General features: G+C 42.0%; 1 protein-coding gene across 3 annotated transcripts in view; it reads right to left on the bottom strand.

The window, feature by feature from the left end:
- Positions 1-16,098, bottom strand: part of KIF13B (kinesin family member 13B) — a 209,989-nt gene that overhangs the window by 30,600 nt on the left and 163,291 nt on the right. For all 3 annotated transcript variants that reach the window (XM_019965813.2, XM_019965815.2, XM_019965816.2), the window contains 2 exons: positions 15,507-15,560; positions 5,292-5,391 (listed from right to left, as the gene is read on the bottom strand). In XM_019965813.2, coding sequence (XP_019821372.2) covers positions 5,292-5,391; positions 15,507-15,560 — 154 coding nt within the window. The remainder of the gene's footprint in view (positions 1-5,291; positions 5,392-15,506; positions 15,561-16,098) is intronic.

Genomic DNA, 16,098 nt, shown 5'->3' with positions numbered 1-16,098 from the left:
ACCAGAGAAGCCCAGAGTGAGGATGATCCCTAATCAAATACATATCTAGTCAATGATTAACCAAAGGCTGATCACAAAAGGAGAGACAATCAGACATGATATGTCTCCTAAGGGAAGTGCTCATTCATTTATCCTACCTTCTGCCCCTGCCTCAAACTAGCCTGAATCTGACCATGGCTGCAGATCTAACCACCAGTTTACAGGAAATACACTGGGCAGACTATCATGCTTAAATAACTTGGTGAGGATGGCAAAAATAAAAATGTACAGTCTACGGCACAGAACCTGGTCTCTTCACCAAATACAAACGCAACAGGGAAAAAAGATGAAGAGGCACACACTAACTAAACGGATGTGTGTGTGTATGTTAGTCGCTCAGTCATGTCCAACCCTTTGCAACACCATGTGCTGTAGCCCGTCAGGCTTCTCTGTCCATGGACTTTTCCAGGCAAGAATACTGGAGTCGGTAGCCATTCCCTTCTCCAGGGGATCTTCTTAACCTGGGGATCGAAAGTAGGTCTCCTGCACTGCAGGCAGATTCTTTACCATCTGAGCCACCAGGGAAGCCCCAAGACGTATCAACTAACCATAGTGTGTGAACTTTACTTGAATTTTCATTCAAAATAACTAAGAAATACTCTTGGATCCACATGGGGAACTCTAAACACTGGCTAGATGTTTAATAATATTTTGTGATTATTTTTAATTTTTCTTCTTGAAATGTCACTGTGGGTATTCCTTTAGAAATATATGTACAAACATTTACAGATGAGACAGTGTCTGAGATTTGCTTCAAAGTCATCCTGAGCAGATGTGGAGATGTAGTGGGAGCACAGATAAGTAAGCCCAGTGATAGTCTGATCATCCTGAAGTCAGCACGGGGCACTTGAGGGCACCTCATGTCACTCTTTCTACTTTATATACCTGATATTTTCCACAGTAGAAGGATTCTTCAGAGTGAGAGCAAAATAAAAGCTTTAAACATACACAAGAAAGAGTTTGTCACTAAAAAAAAAAGATCATTGCTAAAACCACTGATGATGGATAATATGATGACTAAAAAAGAAACTCAACTCAGAAGAATGCAGTGAGGAGGAGCAAGAAGCAACCATGAGCAGAACCAAGCAGTAAATATATAAACCAAATAAACATTCATTAGCATTTTTTTTAATTTATGGAATTTTAAAACAAAGTAGTAGTCTACGACCAAATAATTTCACCCTGGGTATTTACTGGACAGAAATGTTACTAAAACACTGATACACAAACAAGCTTCAGTCACAATAGTGAAAAAGTGGGAACAAACCAAATGTGGATAAACAGGAGGGCTGGTTAAAACTGTGATAAATTCCACTGTGACAGTGAAGTCTGTCTCGTAAAAAAGAATACACTGCTGATACGTGCAAAGGTACGGATGACTTCAACAGATACGCTGAGCAAAACAAGCCCAGCACAAAAGAGTACACACAATACGATTCCGTTTAATGAAACCGAAGAACAGGCGAAACACTGAGATCCGAACACTGACCGACTGTGGCGAGTAACCGGAGTCACACAATCGTCTACAGCTGGACTGTGGTGTAAGTTACATTAGTAAACAAATTTGTCAAAACTCATTAGGTATGACTCATAGTCAAGAAAAATACAGCCAGAAACAGACTGTGAAATTGGTCCTGATGCTAGACTGAGCGGACGAGGATTTTAAAAGCGCCTTTTATACATAGGTACAAGGATTGAAAGAATAATACAGCCTTAATATATAAAAAGGAAAGAAATACCAGCAGAGAAGTTAAAACTATTTAAAAAAGAAGCAAATGGAAATTCTAAAAACTAAAAATATAACTGAAATTTTAAAGTTCTTGCTTGTGCTTAATAGAAGACTATAAATGGCAGTAGAAATTATCCAATCAGAAGAAACAAGAATAAGATAAAAAGATGAAAAATAGAATAGAGTTTCTGAGACTCATAGGGCAATATAACGTGTGCAATTAGATTTTCAAATGGAGTAGAAAGAGAGAAAAGAACAGAGGAAAAAAATGTAACGAACTAACAGTTGAATACTTCCCCAAACTGTTGGGGAAACCCCAGTGTAGAGACCCAAGGACATTGGTGAAATCCAAGTAAGATAAACACTAAAAATACTACACCTAAGAACATCATCACCCAACTGCTGAGACAAAAAATAAAGAGAAAAATTGGAAAGCAAACTATGTAAACAAAGACACATTTCATGTGGGGAGTGACATAAATGACGGCTGAGTTGTCACCAGAAAAGGAGTCTGAAGATGACGCAGTGTCTCGGAAGTGCTAAAAGAGGACAAGCTACCAACTAAGAATTCTCTATCCAGTGAAAATATCTGTCAAAAAAAAAATGAAATACAGACATTCTCAAAAGGAGAGATCTTCCTTCACAAGGAAAACTGTACAATAAGAAATAATACAAGATATCCATCAGGCTAAAGAGAAACAGCATCAGATGAATATATGATTCTTCAGGAAGGAGTAGATAGTGACAGAAATAATAAATAGAAAGGAAAATATAAAAGATTATCTATAGTCTCTTAATTTCCTTAAAAGACAAATAGCTGTTTTAAAGAAAACAAAAAAATGTATAACATTGTAAGGTGAGTGCATAACACCTGTAAAAGCAAAAGATAAAACAATAATATAAAATACGAGGACTGGAGGAACAGGAAAATGGAACTATACTGATGCAAGATTCTTATAATTATGCAGTGTGAAATGATAGATTATTAACTCTAAGAAGACTGTGGTAAAGTTAAGCGTACCTACTGGAATTCTTTAACAAAGACATTAATAAATAAATGTCATTTGTTGTTTTCAGTCACTAAGTCTCTTTGAATGCCTGACTCTTTGTGATCCCATGGACTGCAGGCTGCCAGGCTCCTCTCCAGGCAAAAATACTGGAGTGGGTTGCCCTTTCCTCCTCCAGGGGATCTTCCCGACCCAGGGACTGAACCCATGTCTCCTGCATTGGCAGGCAGATTTTTTACCACTAAGCCACCAGGGAAGCCCTAATAAATAAATACAGGTATTAAAAAAGCCAAAGATAAAATAAAATACTATAAAATATTTTTCAATTAACACAGAACAAAAAAGATTATAGTGGAAATAAATAAAAAGGCCAAATAGAAACCAAGAGCAACACGGCAGACATAATATTTTATGTAAAAGAACTAAACATTCCAATTAAAAAACAGAAATTGTCAGACAAGATTAAAAAAGAAACTCCATACCTAAATATGCTGTCTATAAGATAATCACTCTTACAGATACACATAGGCTAAAAGTTTAAAGACTGAGGAAAAGATACACCATGCAAGCAATCTGCAAAAGAAAACTGGTGTGGTGATACTAACATCAAGCAAGACAGATTTCAAAGTCAGAGTATTACCAGAAAGATAAAGGGACATGTCGTAAGGAGAAACAGCACTTTATCAGCAAAAAAAAAGAAAAACAATCTCAATGTGTGTATACCCAATAACAGAGATTCTAAATTAATTATGCAGAAACTGATATAATTATAGGAAAAAATAGACAATTTCACAAGCATCTATAGATATTCAATGCCTTTTCTCAATGATTGATAGAACAAATATGGGGGGAAAAGTCAGTAAAATTACAGCAGATTTGAACAAGGACATCAACACCTAACTGACATACACAGGACGCTGTGCCCCAAAACAGAAGAGACCTTTCCAAGTACACACAGAATGTTCACCAAGACAGAACACAGTCTCAAAAAATTTTAAAAGACTGAAATTTTAAAGAGTCTGTTCTCTGCACATTATGGAATTTAAAAGGAAATCAATAATAATAATACACCTTTGAGATATAAAAAAACTGAATTAACATGGTACCCAGTAATTCATGGGTTAAAGAATAAATCACAGAGAAATTAGAATATCTGGAATATAATGATAATAAAAGCACATCATGCCCAAATTTGTGAAATGAAGTAACAGACATCAACAAAACAGAAAATAGAATCAAGTTTGGCTCTGTGGGAAGATTAAGAAAACTGATAAACCAGTCTCAAGTGTATTAAAGAAAAACAGAAAATAAAAATTATCTATTCAGAATAAAAAGAAGGAGCTTGACAGATTCTATAAACATTAAAAGATCAACAAAGGAAACTTTAACATTTATGAAAATCAAGTAATCTGATGAAACAGAAACTTCTCTAAAAAACCATCTTTGAAAACTTACTTACAAAGAAACAGAAAAAGTTAAACATTAAAGAAACTGAAGTCATGATCTCAAATCTTCCCACAGTGAAAATTCCAGACCCAGAGAGTGTCACTGGTGAATCTTATCAAACGTTTAAGGAAGTAGTAAGACCAAGTTCACATGAGCTCAGGAACTTCATCGTAAAAGATGATGAAATTTTTCTCATCATTTTGTGTTCAGTTGCTAAGCCGTGTCCACCTCCTTGTGACCGCATGGACTTCAGCATGCCAGCCCTGTCCTTCACTATCTCCTGGAATTTGCTCAAACTCATGTCCATGGAGTCGGTGACGCCATCCAACCGTCACATCCTCTGTCGCCTTTCTCCTCCTGCCCTCAATCTTTCTCATCACTTTATGAAATCAATATAATCATGATACCAAAACCCTAAACAAAGACATAGTTATGAAAAAGGTATATATATTCACCGTAGGACACATACATGAAACTCTAAACAAAATATTAGCAAACAGAATCAAACAAATATGAAGGACAACACACCATGATCAACACATCATTTCTCACAGGAAAGCAAGATAAAGTCAACATTCAAAACAATGTGACTCAACATATTATGATAAGAAAGGGAGGGGCTTCCCTGGTGGCTCAGTGTAAAGAACCCACTTGACAATGCAGGAGAGACATGGGTTTGGTCCCTGAGCCAGGAAGACCCCACATGCCTCAGTGTAACAAAGCTCGTGCACCACAGCTACTGAGCCTGTGCCCTGGAGCCCAGGAGCCACGACTGCTGAAGCTGCTGCAGTCTAGAGCCTGCGCTCCACAGCAAGAGAAGCCCGAGCACAGCAACTAGAGAGGCGCGCTCATGCGCTGCAACTAGAGAAAAGCCCGCAACGAAGACCCCGGATAGCCAAAGATAAGTAAGTCAATAAAGGTACAGGAAAAAAAGGGTGAAACTCAAATAGGCATTAACTAGTACGACTTAGTAGAAAATCCTGATTTAAATGATTTTTTTAAATTTTAAACTATTTCTGAAAGATACTCATATTTCACGAGAGTGATTGAAAAACAAAAACATAACTGACCTGGATCAGGAGAATGGTTACTTTGGGGAGAACGGAGGGCTGGAGCGATTCCTTTGGAAACTGCAATTTGTGATACGTCCTGTTGACTTTCCCACCGGCCCTATTAAGGACAAAATCGGTCATTCTGACTTATCAATCAATTTTTTAAAAATTTAAAGATATTGAAGAGAAAAATGTTACACATTGCTAAAGCTTTATTCTTGCTGAAGACATGAAAAATCTGATTACCTGAGCATAATACTGTTAACAGCATAATACTATTCCTCTCCTTTACAGAATTGATCTCGCTAATAATACTTCCCACTTGGATATCCCCTTCAGTTATAATTTATAGTCTCCTAATACTCTTTCTGAAGGAGATCAGCCCTGGGATTTCTTTGGAAGGAATGATGCTAAAGCTGAAACTCCAGTACTTTGGCCACCTCATGCGAAGAGTTGACTCATTGGAAAAGACCCTGATGCTGGGAGGGATTGGGGGCAGGAGGAGAACGGGACGACAGAGGATGAGATGGTTGGATGGCATCACTGACTCAATGGACGTGAGTCTGAGTGAACTCCGGGAGTTGGTGATGGACAGGGAGGCCTGGCGTGCTGCAATTCATGGGGTCGCAAAGAGTCGGACATGACTGAGCAACTGAACTGAACTGAACACTCTTTCTCCTGTATCATACTGCGTCTCACAAAACATGGATATAATAAGATATTTTTTGAAATGCTCCTTCTGCCTGCTCCTTAGGCCCTTTCTGCTTTTGTGCCTCAAGATACACTTTTTCCCCCCAAAGGAATGTTTTTATTTAAAATTTTTTTAATTTAATTTCAAATTAAAATTATTAAAAAAAATTTTTTTAATTTATTGGCCACATCACATGGCATGTGGGATTTTAGTTCCCCCACCAGGGATCGAACCCACGCCCCCTGAAGTGGAAGTGCAGAGCCTTAACCACTGGACCACTGCAGAAGTCTCAAGATACCTTCTTTCACTTCAGATTCTAGACTGAAACCCAGGAACCACTCTAATACCGTTCAGGTTTCTTCTCCGCTAACATACCACTCATGAAAGAAACACTCCAGAACAGTATATTACCAAGCCTCTCATTTTTAACAGATGCTAAAAATGAGTTCTAGTTAAGCCCAAACCAAGCAGTCATCAAGTTCCCAATAACACAGGTCTCTGAATTAACAAATCTGATTGTTCTTTCAACTTGTCTTGTTGTCACTCAGTCGCTCAGCAGTGTCTGACTCTTTAGCGACCTGGACTCCAGGAGGCCAGGCTTCCCTGTCTTTCACCAACTCTCGGAGCTTGCTCAAACTCATGTCCACCGAGTCAGCGACGCCATCCAATCATCTCGTCCTCTGTCATCCCCTTCTCCTTCCACCTTCGATCTTTCCCAGCATCAGGGTCTTTTCTAATGCGTCAGCTCTTTGCATGATATGGCCAAAGTATTGGAGCTTCAGCATCAGTCCTTCCAATGAATATTCAGGACTGATTTCCTTTAGGATTGACTTTAACTTGTCTTGTAAACTCTCATGAAAGAGATTTTGTTGCAGAATACAAGAACAATGTCCATCAGGTAATGGAGTAACTTACTTTTCTAGAACTTGTGGTGAGCCATAAAAATGGTCATGGCACCAAAGCACTTTGAACATCAGTCCCACCCAGGAAAGAAATAAACCTCCGCCCAGGCTACCAGCACAGAAACCAGTAATGGAGAGGAGATGCCAGTCTTTTCAAAGCTGTACATCCTCTTTAGATCCTTTGACAGTCACTCTTCTTTTCCACCCCAGTTAAAAAAAAAAAAATGGTGTTTTCTGTTAGATTAAGCTACTACTCCCCAGATGAGTGACCCTGACGATCAACTTGCATCTTTATTAGTAAATTGCCTGCAAAGTAAGCTCTTTGCTGCTCCTGAAGATGGATGGAGGTAGAAAGCCCTCTTAGGTTGCCGACATGTATTGGAAACCTATTTGCTTTTAGCGGCAACCTAAGTACCGATCATAAAATCAATAAGCCTTAAGTGATTCGGATCCTGTTTACTTAGAGAAAGCCACTTTCTGAGGGAACTCTCTCAGCACTTGAAAATTTTTTTTCCATGTTCGTGTATTTTGGACTATGCAGAGTCCCCGTTGCTGCCTGGGCTCTTCTCTGGTTGCGGTGCTCGGGCTTCTCGTTGTGGGGGCCCCTCTTGTTGTGGAGCACTGGCTCCAGAGTGCACAGGCTATAGCAGCTGCAGCACGTGGGCTCAGCAGTTTCAGTTCCCAGGCTCTAGAGCACAGGCTCGGCTGTCACATGGCATGTGGGATCTTCCCAGACCAGACATCGAACCCGTGTCTCCTGTACTGGCAGGTGAAGTCTTCACCACTGAGCCACCGGGGAAGCCCAGCACTCTATATTTTAAAATGTGGTAGGATGCTCAGCATTAGGAAGCAAGGGAGCAAAAGACACATGAAGAGCTGATGAGGACGATGAACCCTGAGCGCATCACTGTAGGAGCGTTTGTGTTACTATGAACCACACGCTGATTTACATACTTTGTTTCATTAATGTCTTCTGCCTTTGAATTATCTGTCTGGGAAGCTGCAGCTCTGTGTGCCCTGGGACGTCATAATTGGGTGTCGGAACAGTGAGGTCAACACTTTGGAACTTCTCAGGGGATGTAAAGCTTCATGCCGTGTTCACGGGATTAAGGTCATGCCTGGCTGTTCTGAAGACAACTTACTCAATTTGAGGATAAATTTGTTTCCATACTTTAGACTTGTCTTCCTTGTTCGGCAGCTGACACAGTAGCACTCTGGCCCTTAGGAAAACCAAGCAGCTAATTTGAAGTCAGCCCCTCAGCTGTGCGGTGTGCATCCACTGACAAATAACAGAGGTGTCACCTCTTCCCCAAGGCACACTCGGGGCTCTGCTAGCTTCCCAGGTAATTTTTCCCAGCTGGCACTCCCACACACAGTGTTACTCTCGAATCTGAACAGAGGCAATAACTCTTACTGTCTCGTATATTCAAATATCTCAAGTGAGAACCTTTGAAAGGATGCTCACCGTACTTACACAGCGCCTCAGCCATATTGCTAACTCTATTGGAGAATGAAAAACGGAGACATTTCATTCATCCATCTCCCTTAACCGTCATCTTAACCTTGAGAAATCTCAGTCTTGCCGACCAGAGACGGGAACATGGAGTATCTCAAATCGCTCTGGGACAGAATAGGCTCTGCTTCCGAGGGAACAACAAATTTGGATGATAAACCACTGCCCTCTCCTCTTTCTGACCCCGTGGATCTCTAGGGAGACACTCCACTGACATCACTCACTAGATTTTTCTCCGGCAGCATATATCCATTCTCTTTCCAGAAGCAGAATCTGTGGTTCAGGGTCTAGCAACACACACTGCCCCCCAGGGACAAGGCAATTAGTGTCTTTCTAATAAAATTTACAGGGCTTCCAAGGTGGCTCAGTGGTAAAGAATCCACCAGCCAATGCAGAAGACCCAAGTTCAATTCCTGGGTTGGGAATATCCCCTGGCGACGGAAATGGCAACCCATTCCAGTGTTCTTCCCTGGGAAATCCCATGGACAGAGGAGCCTGGTGGGCTACAGTCCATGGGGTCACAAAGAGTTGGACACAACTGAGCAGCTAAACAACAAGAATAACAATAAATTTTATATCCTTGGCCACTCCAGGGTGATTCTCCCACTACTGAAATGTTGGGGAAGAGAAAAGGAAGCACCCCAGTTAAAGGTACTTCAGAGAGAGATGAACTCAAGATAATGAATAAAAAGGCCTTGGCCAGACACTGGAACTTTCTGTCATCATATGGGCTCAGTTCTCAGTATGTTTTTTTTTTTCTTTACACTTCTACCATTGCAACCTATGCTCCATTACAGAACTCTTGGAAAGATGATTCTGAGATGTTTCTGACATTTTTTTTTACCTCTATCAGCCTTCAGGATCAGCCACGAAGGGAGGATGTGAGAGTGGAAATTCTGGCTTCGTTTTGGGTCCCTAAACTAGCTTCATAATTAGTAGGAATTATTTGTGCTAACAGGCTGAATTCGAAGATATAAAACATTATTCAAGGTAACAATTATGCTTAAAGGCAAAACGCAACAGGAAAAAATGCACAAGGCTGTCAGCTGACCTGAGGACGCGGATGGTCCCTGCAGGGACCTCCAGTTCTCCTGCTCCTGTTCTCCAGAAAGACACAAGTGCTTTGGGTGTTCTCTACAGAGGTCTGGCTTGGATCAGGAAAGTGACAAAGAGGTAAATGAAGTGCCAGTGACACTCCAGGTCCACAGGCGGCTACTAACGCAGCTCAAGAAGAGGTGACTCCCCTTTGGCACCAACCATAACCAGTGTGGGGCTGAATGATTGCAGTTTTCAGGAAAGCGATGGAGCCAAAACATGCAACTCAGCTTTGTTAACTGAACAGTCATTCGGATTTTTGGCTAATTTTTTTTTTAATATTTATTTGGCTGCATCGGGTCTTAATTGTGGCATGCAGGATCTACTTTCCTGACCAGGGTCAAACCCAGGACCTCTGCTCTGGGAGCATGGAGTCTTAACCACTGGACCACCAGGGACGTCCCTGGCTACTTTTAGTTGCATTTCAAACTGCATTTGGAAGATGACAAACATCTCACTAACTTATTTTAAAATACACGATTCATTTAAAATGGCTTTAGTAAGTAATATCAGTTATTTCTTCTTGACAGAGTTTCTTAAATCACAAACAGTCTCACCACACAGCTATTGTTTAAATGGAAAAACGATCTGTTGGAACTAATTCTGCAACTAAACTATGAGTCTAATCTGGTAGACTGGTCACAACAAGTTTGCTAGGTTTTCGTTATGTCTATTAAAAAAAAAAAAAAAAACCTGCCTAACAATAATGATGAAAGAGCCAGTAACAGTAAATAAAAGCATCACTGCAATTAGGAATATTTTATATTTTTAATCGCAAAGCTTATCAAGAGTGATTTAAGCCATAAGGTGAAATTAAGAGTTAAGGGTAGCTAATAAAAATTCAATGTATCTTTCTAAGATTAATTAGCTCACCCATTCCATCTTGGTGGAGCTCAGTAAACAATTCCAATTTTCATAGGTATGGAGCATCAGTGAATGAGGGCAGGCAAAATGTGGCTGGCCAAAGTCCAAGTGTTAGAGGCCAAGGTGCGGTAAGGTTTCAGTACCTTACCACTTGCTCTCACCTCCCCAGAAGCCCTGATCCTAGTGAGCTCTGCTCTTGCCTCCCAGCCACAGCTTTTAGTGTTACTTTGCTCCCAACTAATCTCTGCCATGATATTAACGCAAATGAGGAGGGAAGGCAGACCTGAACCTCCTCTGCGGCTCTCCCGCTTTTTCACGTAATGTGAACTAATTTTACTGTTGTGTTATTTACGTGGCAGGCAACAGAGCACCCCAGGTTCTCTGGTCCATAGCTTTGAGTCCATACTCAAGGAAAGAGGGACAGACATATAGATAATGGAACAGAGAACCCAGAAAGAAGTCCCCATGAGTGTGCAAGGTAGATGCAACCAACAGGATTATAATTTTCAATTATTTTAAAATACAGTTTCTAGCATTTTAAGCAGTGATTCCAGGCTAAAATTGTATTTCCAACTCAATTTCATTGTGTATTAAGTACCTCCATGCAAAGAGGCCAAGATGGAACCACTGGGCTGCGTTCTGTGGTGTTGAAGGAAGGCCCGAGGCACTTCCGCTCTTCCTTTGCTCCTCTCCCCCTGCATCCCATGCTTGAGAAAAGGATGTCTTACAAATTCTCAAACATTTACCGTACCATCGGCTTCATTAATGAATTAACTCTACCCCCTCACATCCCAGAGCCTCGTACACTCCATCAGATGCCTTCATTCCTGGCATCTTCTGACAGATATTTTCATAGTCCCAGGGAACGAAGAACTGTATATCCTGACTTCCAAAGTTATTTTTACAAAAGGGTAAGAGCCCAAAAAAAACTAGTACAGTGTCAAATGCGGTTGTCTTGTAAAAACTACATTTAAAAATGCATTCGCATTCTCAAGGTAAAAGCAAGCATGCTTTCAACAGGAGGATAATACATGTATCCCACTCATTCAGAAAAACCTAATGGATTAATTACCTCTCCCTGGATCTCTGAAAACTGAAGAATGCAGGAAGTCCCCAAAAGAAAAGAAAAATACATGAGTCTCTGAGGTTTTCCAAAACAATTTCTTCAATAATCGCTCGAGGATTTTGTGTGAAAATTATTATAGATAAAGCAACTGGAGAGTTTCTCAAACCACTACTTATAGGAGAATAAAATCTACCTACCATAAAGGGTAGAGGATATCAATATTTTCCTTTTAATTCTTTCAGTAGGTAATTTGTTCCCATGATCCGAAAACCAAGTAATATAAAAAGGCACACCATGAGAAGCCTCCTGCTTCAGGTCCCCACACACTCCCGCCCTCTCCCTAGACAGGAAGTAGCGGCATCTGTTTATGATACATCCTTACAGGGTTCCTGCATGCGTGTGTACACCTAGCAACAGCCACACACACTCTTCTCTCGCGCTCCCCACTCCCGCACAAACAGCAGCACACTGTGCTGCCCTGCATTTTTAATCACTAAGTGTATCCTGGTGCTCTTTCCATATTAGAACCTGGAGGGGTTCCTAATAATTTTTATAGCTGCATAGTATCCATTTGTGTGTGTGTGCGCGCACATGGACACAGATAAAACATATTTAACCAGGTCAAACCAACAGGCATGTGACTTGTTTCCAATCTTCTGCCATTATAAACAGCATGGCGATGGCCCTCAGGTACGTGTCACTTCTTACCTCTATAAGCACTGCTGCTGTATAAAGGGGTTTTAATAGGATCTAAATGATTCTTACATCAACTAGTTTAAACACTACCCCATCCTGAGGAATGCTATTACGGGCAGCTTTGTAACAATTCTGAATTCAAGGCAATGCCATTCTGGATGCAGTTTACCACTGTTTGGTTTAAAAGGCCAAAGGGAGGACTCTTCTGTTCCTTGCTGCTACTGGTGGAGGGAAAGATTTCTTTACTCTCTAGGAAGAAAACACAATTTTAAGAATATTTATTCTAACAATCTTTTAAGATGCTCTGCTTTAGATGATAAAACCAGTGAGAGCCCCTCATCCGCAAACGGGGCAGCTGCTCTGTGCTCCCTGCTGAAGTGAGCCTGGAGTCAAATCCTCTGCCAAGTGTTTCATGGCTTTGTTTCCTAACATCAGGTGTGGTCCTCTGTCACCTGAGTCTCCTTACTCATTCAACAGGTCCATCCACTAAACCTGTCTTAGGGCAGTTTTCCTCTACCTCTCCCCTAGTGACAGCAAAGGGTCTCTGATTTAGATACATGGACATTCATATAACCTACTGATATGGACACAGCAGGAAGCAAGGGATCCAGGGTGACAGTGATGAGGTGGAGGGAAGCCTGGCTGTACCTGGTAACTGTTCAGAACCGAGGGGGCCAACAGTCTACAGGAAGATGAGGAGATGGCTCCACGGCTGACCTGGGAGCACAGTTAGGAATGGGAAGCTGGCCCTTCTGCTCTCCCTGACAAGACTGCCACTGTCCGTCAGAGCCCAGGGACACTGTCCATGCAGAGGGGTGAGACAGAAGACTCCAAACTGCTGCAGTGGGAGAGAAGGGTCCTTCACTGTTGGAGGTGTCTGATGAGAATGGGAAACACGCTGACACAGAGCAGGCAGAGCCAGCCCTCTGCAGCTGGGGCGGTGCCAGGACACCAGTACAACCTGAGAGGGTGGAAATCAGACTTCCCTCATCTTCACTAAGTTTCCTATCCCTAACCCAGGGGCCCCAGGACATCAAGATGACTGAAAAGGGGAAGGTCTTGGTAGAGTAACAAAAAACGTGCGACATTATTTACTCATTTAATACATCCTGCTAGAAACTCCCTGGTGGTCCAGTGGTTAGGACCTCATGCTTTAATTGCAGGGGTGCAAGTGTGCTCGGCTGTTTCAGTCATGTCCAACTCTTTGTGACCCCATGGACTGCAGCCTGCCAGGCTCCTCTGTCCATGGGATTCTCCAGGCAAGAATACTGGAGTGGGTTGCCATGACCTGCCCTCCAGGGGTTCTTCCTGACCCAGGGATCGAACTAGTGTCTCCTGCATAGGTTCTATCATTGGTTGGGGCACTAAGATTCTGTATACTGTGGCCACAAAAACCAAAACCCAAAACAACCAAAAACCCATGTCCTAACTTCTCCCCAACCCTCCACAGAGACTGCCCTGGGAAAAGGCCTCCAATAAACTTCGCTCTCACACCCAAAATAGTCTCTTCAGTCAGTACAGTCTCTGAAGCATCCAGAAGGAGTTCCTCCAGGTTCCCAGCTGCTGTCCCCACTACCTCTCGTCTCTGAGGACTCCCGTCTGTCACCCTGGCCGGCTGCTCCCCCTGCACAAGCCCTTAAACATCACTGTCACCCCACACAACCTCGCCTCCCTGTCTGAACCTCTTACGGCCAATTCAGGAGACTCGGGTGAATCCTTGACTGTTCCAACCAGGCCCTGAGCTCCCCAATCTGTGTTCAGCTCAGGCTTCCAGAACCCTGAACTGGCTGACACACCTTCTGTCCAAAGTTGAACTAAATCATTTTCTTCCTCAAACCTGCCTCCTCACATTCTTCTCTCTACTATGTTCCCAGAACCCATGCCAGCCAGTCTCCCCCAGCTCCACCTCGACGCTCACGTCCCCAGAGCTCTAGAGGCTCCATTCTCCTGCGCGGGTCCTGACTCTCTTCCCCTCCCCTCCCACTGCCGAGACCTCTCCCCTAGACCTGCTCTGTCCACCCTCACTTGTGTGTTGATAACAGTACACATTTCTACTATATACATTATTCTAACGTAATTTTATGGACCACAGCCAGGAACATGAGTGGGGTCGAGGTGGACTGCCTGAAAGTGGCCCAGCTCCCCCACAACTCCCCAATACATCATACAGCAACTTTTGAAACAAGGGCCCTCTCTCTGGGCTCTGCCCTGCACTGCACCCTCTGCTTGACTCAGGCTTCCTTCTCCCTCCATGCTTCTGTTCACACTCTTGCTTCAATCCCTTCGGCTTGGGTGGATCTTATCATCCTTCAACATTAAGCTTCTGGCGGTGGCAGCGGGGGGAGCGGCGCGGAGAGGGGTTCCCCTCTTTGCAGCCTTTCTTGGTCCTTGAATAATGCCTACAGGAGTGTCCACGTCCTCCTCTGGGTTCCTACTCTATCTAGGCATACTTCTATTATAGCATCTATATTCCTTTATTCTATTTGAACGTAGATGAGACAATAATTTTCTTTCAAGTAGATATTACTGTTTTGTATTCTTTTTTTCCATTTAAACATAAAGAAACTAGCAAGAGAGAAGAGCTGAAAATCTTTTGGCCACTTTTTTCAATGAATTTATGATAGAGGATTTGGGTTAGATGGATTTAAAAAAAAGTCATGGTTTTTCTTATGTTTTCCTTAAAATTATTCATTATATCAATAATGACAGTTTTCCAAACACTCTGCTTGGTTTAGGTGATTATAACTGTGCTATGCCCATCACACCTTTCAGTGGACCTGTATCGAGGAGTGCTAAACCCTAGCACACTTGTAGACTCACGGAAGGGGGTCAATGAATTGATGAACTAGTGCAATCTCAGTCGTATCCAACCATCCACCTATGACTGTTTTCAGTGTGATCCTTTTAAGTAAATGATAGTGAATTATCTATGCTTAAAACTCGTTAAATTGGGGAAAGCTATATTAACAAGTACATAAATACATCCCAGCTAATAAAATTTCTGTTCCCTTATTTTTCTTTCTTCTAACATATAATATTAACTTTTAAACATAGTCTTATTCGTCACAAATTTTCAATTACTTCATCCATATTTTAACTATTAAAAATCTGAAATGAAGTTCCTTTTCTGACACAAACTGGAAGAATATGTTTTCAACAGGAATAGGAACTTAAGCAACTAAATTGTTTAACCCTTAACAAGCAGAGTAACAATAAGGTTTCAGTAACACTATTTTAACTGGCAGATAAAAAGAAATGAACTCTAAACACTTTCCAATAAATTTCACATAGTATTGAAAAGTGGAAGAAGTTTTGGCATGCACAACGAGCGTGTGATACTTGAGAGGAGGAAAAGTTGGATGGGAAACATGTCTAAGACTGACAGAAAATAGTTCTGAGCACTTACCTTGTTGCTACCCAGACTGGAGGGTGGAATAAGATCTTGGCGGCTGCCAGACAACTGAAGAGGGAACGGAGAGGAGAATTAGCCCTTTGTGTGCAAAAGCACACACATCCATGATCCTGGAAATACATCGCTTAGAAAACCAAATCAACAGAATGTTAAAGCTGGGTGGTATGAGAGAGGCTGCCAAGACCAAGCTGCAGACTAGACTCACGGCCTTCGGCACCCTGTTAGGCACGGTTGCTGTTTTTGTTTTTCATTGAATTAACACTTTGAACAAGGCAGGTTTGTATAAGATCAGATGTCCAGCTCACATAGTGGTAATAGCCAACTGGGCCCAAGTAAGGGACACCTGATTTGTTTATTCACTTCTATGTAAAGGATACCAGGCTACTAGTTTCCTTGTTGTTGCTGTTGTTTAGTTGCAAAGCCGTATCTGACTCTTGCAACCTCATGGACTGTAGCCCGCCAGACTCCTCTGTCCATGGGATTTCCCAGGCAAGACTACTGCAGTGGGTTGCCATTTCCTTCTCCAGGGCATCTTCTCGACCCAGGGACTGAACCCAGGTCTCCTGATTGGCAGGCAGGTCCTTTA

Source organism: Bos indicus, chromosome 8 (genome assembly GCF_029378745.1).
Source record: "Bos indicus isolate NIAB-ARS_2022 breed Sahiwal x Tharparkar chromosome 8, NIAB-ARS_B.indTharparkar_mat_pri_1.0, whole genome shotgun sequence".
Lineage (NCBI taxonomy): Eukaryota > Metazoa > Chordata > Mammalia > Artiodactyla > Bovidae > Bos > Bos indicus.
This window is presented reverse-complemented; position numbering and strand designations above follow the sequence as displayed.